This window comes from Pocillopora damicornis, chromosome 12 (genome assembly GCF_964200805.1).
Source record: "Pocillopora damicornis chromosome 12, jaPocDami1.2, whole genome shotgun sequence".
Lineage (NCBI taxonomy): Eukaryota > Metazoa > Cnidaria > Anthozoa > Scleractinia > Pocilloporidae > Pocillopora > Pocillopora damicornis.
The window spans coordinates 6,362,282-6,371,919 of NC_142681.1; the positions used below are offsets into that span (position 1 = coordinate 6,362,282).

At 39.9% G+C, this 9,638-nt stretch overlaps 1 protein-coding gene across 2 annotated transcripts; it reads left to right on the top strand.

Annotated features, from left to right (window-relative positions):
- The first annotated feature begins 1,239 nt into the window (after window positions 1-1,239).
- Window positions 1,240-7,949, top strand: LOC113667428 (uncharacterized). 2 transcript variants are annotated; one of them, XM_089190664.1, is made up of 5 exons: window positions 1,240-1,517; window positions 4,048-4,266; window positions 4,747-4,859; window positions 5,729-6,651; window positions 7,076-7,949. In XM_089190664.1, exons 2-5 carry the CDS (start codon window positions 4,075-4,077, stop codon window positions 7,633-7,635), a joined length of 1,788 nt encoding a protein of 595 aa, XP_089046790.1. In that variant the 5' UTR covers window positions 1,240-1,517; window positions 4,048-4,074; the 3' UTR covers window positions 7,636-7,949. The 2 variants fall into 2 exon arrangements, with proteins under 2 accessions (XP_089046790.1, XP_089046789.1); XM_089190663.1 differs by having other exon boundaries at window positions 1,241-1,517; window positions 4,051-4,266.
- The last annotated feature ends 1,689 nt before the right edge of the window (window positions 7,950-9,638 follow it).

Sequence of the window (9,638 nt, forward strand, 5' to 3'; positions counted from 1 at the left end):
GGCAGAAAGACTGACGTTAGCCAAGTAAATCGAAGCTTGAAGTTTCCAAGATGGCGACGAGGCAACACGTGTTGAGCGTCTTGGTAGACCAGAGTTTCGTCCAGGAAAGCTGGCAGAGTTTAAATTAAGGGCCAGAAACAAGTTTCCATCATCAAAAAGCCTTTCGGGTACAGATGAGATGTTTAGAGATGTTGCAAATAACAATACTAGGACAAGAGACGCGCTACACCGAGAGAGCCAACCGATCGCCATTGTAGTAGTGTAGTCCTGTATTATTTCTCACTGAATATCAGATCCTTTGCCCAAAGGAACGCGTTGGATCAATGATCCGATGATCCGTCTTTAGATCGCGCAGATCAGTGATCCGATGAATCCTTGTCCAGAGTGGATTTGATAGATCATTGATCTGAAAATAGATTTGCTCGAAAGGAACGCCACAGATCAGAAATCCTGATCCGGATTCTCCTAAAGGAACGCACCCTGTGTCAGATCACCTTTGTGACAGGCTTTTGATGATGTTTCGAAATGGCGCTTTTATTGAAACACTGATTTCGTGGCTACATTCCTTTAAAGTAGATCTTCAAAGTTTCCCCAGATTAAAATTAAAAACAATTAAATACCCAACGGTGAACTAAATGAACACACTGCTAGCCAAGCGTGTTAAGCCGTCAGAGCAGAGTGCATTTTTCAATTAATTCTATTCAATTGAAAAAACTGCGTGACAAATACACAAAACAAAAATCATTGAAAGTAAACAGTCCAGTTTTTACGAACCGTGGGATATTTGTTTACACAAAGAAATATTTCAGCATGACAATCTGACCATTTACAGAATCGCTAGAAATTTGCGCGCGTTTTGACTTGGTAAGCCAAACCGTCACAGCTAAGCGTAAACGCCACGACTCTAAAAAGAAATGTATCGATCTGTGGAAGTTTTCGTAAGTGGGCCTATTGTCATGACTAAATCTGTGTTATCTCGTGTGATTTTGGGACGGTTAATTCTCCACTTTGCACCGACGCCCTTTCAAAAGTAAAGGAAAAACACAAGGCAGGCAACTTCCAGGACCGTCTGGGCCGAAAGCCTCCAGAACTTCGCCGAATTTCGTCCGCTACATGATGTGAACCGAAGTGGTAGATCATAAGCCTTCGATTTACCGTTTTACAATTCAAATTAATCATTAAGCGAGCTCAAATTTACCAGCCTTTCCCTAAGACTTCCGTTCCGTAACCGGAAAAAATCAGAACAAAGCTGTCATGAGTCGACGGCGGAGCGATGAGCGAAGGTCGGAAATCGAGCAGGTGGTTAGAGGCGGGCAATTGCTCTAGGTTTTGGCTTGGCTATTACACGTTTATCAATTTTTAACGTGCCCGAAGCTGGGAGGTGAGCAAAATTTGGAAGCGGAAGAAATTTGGCAAAGTTCTAGAGGATTTAGGCCCCTGAGACGGTCCTGGAAGTAGCACGCCTTAACCGTCCCAAAACCCCGCAAAATCACTCGAGACAACACAGAAAAACAAATGTAAGTGAGCTTTATTTATCTGACTGTCATTAAGCGGATTTTGGGCATGAAAAGTCAAGGTTTGCGGTATTTATGAAACATTTCTTGGGATCACTTCCGTCTTGCCGAGATCGATCGCTGCAAATTAAAATTCAACTAGCGTATAAAATAATTGACGTCAAGCGGCCTAAAACCTACAGGGTTGTCTACCTGTGCATAGACTCTTAAGTCGCAATCACTTTGCCATTTAACGGTTTTTAATGGCCTACCACACTAACGACAAAATTACGGATGGGTTGTCCCGACTTGACAATTTTTTGCCGAAGCGGAAAAATTTTCAAAAGCACCGCCGACAAAATTTGTCCTGCGTAAAAGCTTGGCGAAAACAACTAGACGACTTGAATGGAAATATTAGCATCGCCACCGCTACAAAATTTTTTAAATCTAAACTGATAAGCAGCGCTGTGCGTACAGTATTTGTAAAACTTCTATATTCTCCGACGCATTTCGTCTAACTGTCGTAAACTTCTTCATGGAGTTGTACAAGTTAACTCGAAACGCGGCAAGGCGGAAAAAATATTTGAAGGCCACGGTTTAGGTTTTCTTTTTTCGTCACGCACGTCACGCAACAAGTTACAAAACGTAAATATAATTCTTCTTGGTGCCTCTCCGGATGCCACCGATGCCTTTTCCGATGCCTCGATTGTTTATTACAGCAATTAAAGATGTATGTACAATCAACACTTCTGAAAAATTGCTTAAAATTTTATTTAGCGAAGTTTACTGTTAACATTTCGGCTCCACAACACGATTTTTCTTTGCAACTACAAATGATCTGTCTATACAAACTATTAAAATTGTTTCACCGCTGACCACTCCTATTTCTTCCCCCGCTCGTCGCCCCCCTTCCGCGTGTTCGCGAGTTACAGCAGGTCTCAAAACATTCAACAGAATATCGAAGGTACCACGATCCATTCGCAGTTGCCTTCTGAAAAAATACCCCCGGAATTGTTCAGTCATTTTAGTGGGTCTCGAACCAAGACCGGTTTGGTCTTAAAAGTTTCCAGTAGTAATGGTTGAGTCGACGTGCCCGACGTCCCCATCTTCTACGATATTCAATCATTAAAAGAGTTGCTTGGTATCTATGAAATTGATGCCTTAATACTAGGCTCATTATAAGCATCATTTCATCTGCCATCTGAGCGAAATTTAAAAGCAAGAAACACGTCACAAGTTGAAACATTTGAACACGTTCCACTATATAATTATTTCGCCAAAACGTTTGATGTTTTGGCGCGCATAGCTAAATTGAATAAATTACATTGAAATATAACAAAGGTGTTATATTTGGCTGTTGAACGAATTTGACAGCTTTTTGACAGCTTCGAAATTTTTAGTGCGGATGCAACAGAGGAGACAATAATTTGTCATGACAAAATTTGTCCTTTGATATTATCGGTACAACTCTAGTTTTGTCTGCTAGTGCGGACAGGCACTAAGACGTCTATTATGTCATATGTGACTTCCACTGACACTAATTCGGTTCCAAGCTAAACATAATTAGGGAAAGTCACGGAAAATTTACGTTGACCATTGCGCGCGTAAAATTATGTTCAAATTTTTAAAATAATGCAATAAACGAAGGCTTACAAACAAATGCTTACAAAAGGTCGACATTTAATGATCACTCAATGAGGTTCCCAAAGTCTTTTTTTTTTTTTGGTGAGCAAATTAACGTGAGTTAAATGGTATTGACATTCTTCATTTAACGTATAACGCTGCTGCACGAAAGGTTCGATTGGTACGTTGCAGCTACATGAGTGGTCTTCGGGGGCAAGTAAAAACACATTATCTTACAATGTTTTGATGCCATTATTCTGGCGCAGCAGGGAAAGTCACGTGAACCGGTTGCATGTTTCTCCGTTTGGGCACTAAGTGGTTTCCATGAAATCTCTGATAGAAATATTCGAAAATTAACGAAGGTCAATCTATCCATTCATTCGCTTTTCCATTGACCCGCTTTTCCATTCACAAGTTGAGGCAAAGAGTCCTGTAATTGTGCGAAAGTCAAGGAAAACTCCAAAAAGGATTGAATAGTTGTTGTGCTTTTTTTTTTCTTTCACTTTTCTTGCTCTAAACTTTTATTTTTCCTTGCATTCATAGTCAAAAGGAAGGGGAAAAACACACCGGGTTAAAAAAATCTTGAACCCAGGAAAAAATTTGAACTCTAAAGTGTAAATTCAACCACTAATTAAAGAAACGCTGAGTTTAATGCAACTCAAAGAGTAGCTTGTAATATCTGCGTTTGCACGAATGCACTCTAAGAGACAATTTGAGTTATACATTAAAATACAGTGTAAACAATTGCCACAGTAATCAAACGATCTCTCAAACCCCCAATCGAAGTTGAGTGACAGAACCCCAATATAATAGGTCCGTGACATGGGACGCATCTTAAATATCTCGGTCTCGAAGCATTTTTTTAGTTTAAACTTCCAATGTATTTTCTATTGAGATATCAATGGATTTCTTTCAATCAACCGATTTATAGCAGTAAGCGAGTCAATCAAACCTCCGCATGATGACATCACTATTGTGTATCATGGTATTTTCTGTGACCTTACAAGTCAGCAATGGTGGTTGTATGGATCCTAAGACTCCTCAACCTGATGAGTGCCGTCCGACCGACAAGCCAAATGAGCGGTTTGTTGATCCTCACAATGAGTTCCGAAGTCAGGTAAAGCCAAGTGCAGCGGACATGGAGAACGTGGTGAGTTGAACAGTCTTACTTAAGGAAATTTAAAGGTTTCCTTTGAAGCCACCTGTTGTCTTTTTAGTGTTATCAACAGAGTAGATAACGTAAATTGGCCACCGTTTAGGCTCTGTAACATTCTTAAGATTACCCCCTGCCTCATTGGCTGTTAACTGGCAGTCAATTTACCAAACCCCCTTTATACTCTGTTAGCGACGACAACCCCCCCTTCCCTCTCCCTAAAAACCATGTGATCCCCCTCCCTCCGACCGTGTTAAATCATGACTGGTACATAAAGAGTATAAACAGTCCATGATCTTTCATAAACCCTGAATCAAGTTTCCCAATTCAGTCGAACTGGAAAATCACAGTAACTGGCTGTTGTGCCGATTACTTTGATTTGAATCAGTTTAAGATACTTTACAAAGATGCACTCTAACCCTACAAGTGAAACAAAAAAACTGAAAAAAATTACTCACTGTGTGGCTTGTCTGACAGGTGTATGATGAACTGTACCCTATCTCACAAGTCGAGGACCTCCTCCAGAATCAGCCGGAATGGACCTTGGCCGACTTCAGTGAGCCTCTGAAAGGAACACCATCAGATGAGCCGTAAGCTTACAACAACTAATATAACCAATAGAGAGACACCACAAGTGTTTCTATGGAAAAAGAGGGACTGGGGGCTAATGTAAACGATTTACCGCTGGCACATCCCACCTGCTTGCTGTAGAATAGAGCAATATCAATCAAACAGATGTTTTTGGCTCAAAATATTAGAAAGTGGGACTACAATAACAATTTGAAGGTGTGGGCCGGATTTTTTCGGCAGGAGACTGCAATAACTTTCATCAATTTAAAATGAGTTTGCGCAAATGCCGATACAATTTATCATGTTTAGATGAAAAAAGGGCTTAATTGTGTCAATAACAAAATGCTTGAATATGAGCAACACTAATAATCGGACAGGCCAAATCAGACAGTTGAGCAACCAATTAAAATCAAGTACTTTACGCCATCAACCGATAAAACTCAACTACCTACCCAATCAAAATGAAAACTAATGACTTCGGGTTGAGAGGTCCGGCACATTTGAAACATAGTGACGTGGACAAAACTAAAAGTTCCAATAACTTTTACTCGGTATCAGCAAGAACGGTATGTGTTGTTACATTAAATTTTTCATTCCCAAGTTTCTTGTGTTTTGTTTTTGACACAATTTATTGGCAATCGGATCTCGAGTCGTACAACTCAAGGGTAATCCTATTCTTAATTTCAAATTACCCTTGCACTTCGTACTCGGCCAATTTGAAATCACACGCCTGATGACTCCCTGAATTGTACTCCACTAAGTCCTATCACCATTACAACCCACGATAAAAATACTTCGCTGAAAATCCAATTAACTGATGAGCTTCAAAAATTTCACACAACACAAGAGAGTTTGAATATGAATCTTGGGTCTTATTTCACAAAAACAGATTTCTAGCTTCAAACTTGCTTCAGAATGACCCCGATCAAGATGATCTTAAGTGGATGGAGACTGACATTGTGACCAAGTACAAATTTAAAAAAAATGCCGAGGAAGATACGTGGCAATTTCAACCCAACTTCGCAGGACAAATCGGCACAACAGACTTTGCCAAAGATGCGGATAGGATAAAGAAGTTCTTTAAACGAAACAACGATTGGGCAGCTATGAAAAAAAAATTCCGCACTCCTACTAGCTGTCTTCAACTCCTGTACATCACTGCCGCTAGGTATCTCTTTGTGACACAAGTTCTTTACGTTCTAAGTGGTAATAAGCTAAAACCCTGCGTGAGAACAGCGGCAAAGAAAATCGAAATCCCTGACTCTGTGTGTTTTCCTGAGCCTTACGGATCAGCTTCTTGCACTTCGGACTACGACGTCGGGCTTGTTGGAAAAGAAGCTGGTACGCTTACAGAGAAATTCAACAACTTTTTCCAAGACAAAAATGAATTTGGGAAACCCTCGGAGATCGTTTTTGATACAAATGTCTACGCTTTCACCCTGGAGTACGCCATGCCACTTCTGTTTGTTAAACTACCGCCTACATTTGCCAAAGATGTAGAGAACAACGAAAAAACATTAAACAGCAAAATGCAAGAATTAGCCAGCGCTTATTACAAGGTCTACAAGTACAACATAAAGTTCTTCGAAACGATGGTAAATGGAGCGAAGTTATCAATGAAGGGAGCACCCAAATCAAAAGCATTCTTGGAAAAGTGGCTGAAAACCTTTAGGAGCTTGGATGCTAAAATTCCGATGAGACCTGGGGAAAAACTGAAAACAGAGGAGGACCTGAGACTGGCGCATAACAATCAGTACCAAGCCCTGGTGAAAGAGATGTCTTCAAAAGGAGGATACAAACCGGCATTGTTAAGTAAAGTTAGCAGCACTCCAAGCTGGCTGTAAGCGTTTTGGTCGCCATGGCTTGCGGGTAGAATTTTGACCAATTTTTTAATTACATCGAAAGTCGTCAAATTGACGACCTGTGTTTGGCGGTCAAGTAGCGAACTGAAACGTTTTCAATCTGATTTTATGATCCGTAGTGGAGGTGAGACAGCCATTTGTATAAAATAATAAAAGCGCTCCTTTGCGTCCTCGGTTTTGCAAGTGTCCAGCTTGAGATGTCGCGTAAAAACGATTGCTAGCCGTATTACGACCACATTTCTTCGGAAAGTCATCTCTACTTCCGTACTGATCATATCAAAGTTTTCCACCCCCTACCGAAAAAAAACCACACTCGATTTTTATTCAGAGATAGCAATTCCTGGTTTGATGTTTCGGTAATTTTCTTCAAACAGATGTTCTTGCAAAGGCCCTGATCTACGCAGCTGAAGCTTATCACACGCGAGGCGCCATACGACATGTAGTGGGTGGCACACAAATGAACGTGATTGACATATCGACGTCACTTTCGCTTATGGACCTGTGGGTATCCATGATCGAAAACTGGGGAGAGTCAAACAAGGAGTTTGGCCATTGCCAGATGGAACCTCTGGAGGTATGCTTCCTTAAGATGAGTAAGTACATGTGGAGAATGTTTAACGCAATGAACTTAATCCGTAATGAAATAAAACCCGAAAACAGGCTTGGTTTGGTGCACTTTGGAGAGGGCACGGGCGATCCTGAGTATGCAATGAGAATGTGGCTCGACTATAAAAGGCAAGGAAAGACCGCCATTCCAAGGCAACAGGACAAAGTTCTAGAGTTTTTGAGACAATTCAAATGCGATAATGCCCAAATCGGTCAGCCGATATCGTCGACTTGCATCGCGAAGATGAATGAAAAAGTCAACGCCTACAACGAGAGATTGGCTGCGCAGTGGACCGACGAACCTGTGCCACCGCCCTGGCACTACTGAGAGCTTAAATCGTGATATTTACTGCTTTTCAATGAGGCAAGATGCAGTCCAAAAAAGTAAATTTAAGTGACTATGTATGTCTTTCTTCTCTTACGATAACAATATCGTCTTTAATGTAACTATTAATTTAAATTATGCGGCCAACCCAACTCGAAAGCTCATTGGCTAATTTGGTCACTGTACACGATTAAATGTACTTTCTTCTAGTTAATTTCTGTTCGTATTTTTTCTATATCATTGTAAATCATGTTATGTTAAGTTGTTTTTACTGTAAACAGTGTGAAATAATAAAGTGTGAAGTGTGACCATATCAACCAATAGTGACAATGGTACATATCACTAAGGGCCAGTGGATATATGGCCAGCTCCACCAGTGCTTCAAGTTTAGCACCTGATTTATTGAACAAAACACATAAAAGCTTTAACAAGGCAATTTCAGCTCATCTACATAATCACCTGACCCTTGAACCCTTCAACCCCAGATCAGATTTGTAATTCTCCTTACTGTCAACCATACAATTCTTATAATGTTAATTCAGAGAATTTAGTATTGTATCAACTTATTATCACCAATTGATATTTTTATTTATTGTCACCAATTATCTGGTTGATACTACATTGATATTGTAAGGAGAAATTCTGTCTTGGTCACTCATGGGAGTTAACTCTCATGAGTGACCAAGACAAAACTTCTCCTTACAATATCAATACAATATCAAGCGAAAAAGAGCCAAGAATAAAGAAAAATATCAATTAGGAGTGATCCAATACCAAATTCTCCAGACTAACATTATAGGAATTATATGGCAGATGGTAAAGAGAATAACTAATGAGATCATCAGAGTGAAAGAGTTAAAACTTATTCCACTTCTTGATGTTACCTACTTCTCATTTAATTTTGTTGCATTAAAATGACTTCCTTTTTCCGTTTGAAATCGCGCGCATCACAGTGCACACTATGTATGCATTGCAATTAACAAAAGGACATAATTTACCCATCAGGTGTGTACAAGGCTCACTTACTTATTCACCAAAAACACGAAAAATTATCAAATGAAAATGATGTCAATACGATATCAAGCAGCAAGTGATGCCAGTAAAGCTTTAAGCTTCTTATTACGGTTGCAAATACACCTGTATGTAATACTGGGATAGGAAACAAATGATTGGTAACTGACCGACAGAGTGAGGATTAACGCTTTTTTAAGGAAGTGAGAAATTTAAAGAATCTAGAATAATACCAAAAATAAATTGAAGTTGATATGCTTGTCAATGTGGAGAACCTCTCGAAAACTACTGAACAAATAGGAATGGATGCTGCTGGGATGCTGGAACACCCCATCAAAATCCCTATGGCATAAAAGGCTGCCCTGGTAAGTAAAACAGCGAAGTTACAACACTCAATCTCAACTAGATTTTCATCGCTCTAACCATGCTGGTATCTAGTTATCAAAGTACAATCAATCGAGATGTGCTCTATCCGGTAGATATAGCGTTATATGCAAAAATTACTGCCTAGAGGTTAGGAATGCTTAAATAGCTTACTGCTGTAATAAAAAATATTTGAAAGAAATATTTGAGCAATAGAATGTTTTGCTTCATTAACAGTCTATCAACGTAAAAAGTGCGATAAAATTTTTAATTTACGAGCCGAACATCCTGAATCGGACGAGCACCAGGAGGGCACCGACGATTGCCCTGGAAGTGTCTGTCTAACTGTGGCGGGTTTACTAACTGGAATAAGCAGATCGCGGAATATTCGAGGGAAAGAAGCCAAGTCTCTTGGTCGATTTTCACAAGATGGTACGCTGCTGTTGAAATATACCACCTCAACAGCGATGAGGTTGACTGGCTGACATTGCCAAGTTTATCATTTAGGCGTTCAGTATTCAACTCCTTGATGGCATCAAATTCTTGAGATCATTCTCTGTCAAGTTTGTGTTCTGTACATGACCTTCAGATTACGTCTTTATTAAGAAGGATGGCCTTGAAATTTATCGAAA

Coding starts and splice junctions, on each gene's coding strand:
- LOC113667428 (XM_089190664.1), top strand. CDS start 4,075: ATGATGACATCACTATTGTGTATCATGGTATTTTCTGTGACCTTACAA. Junction 4,267..4,746: donor CAGCGGACATGGAGAACGTG/GTGAGTTGAACA, acceptor CTTGTCTGACAG/GTGTATGATGAACTGTACCC. Junction 6,652..7,075: donor ATACAAACCGGCATTGTTAA/GTAAAGTTAGCA, acceptor TTCTTCAAACAG/ATGTTCTTGCAAAGGCCCTG.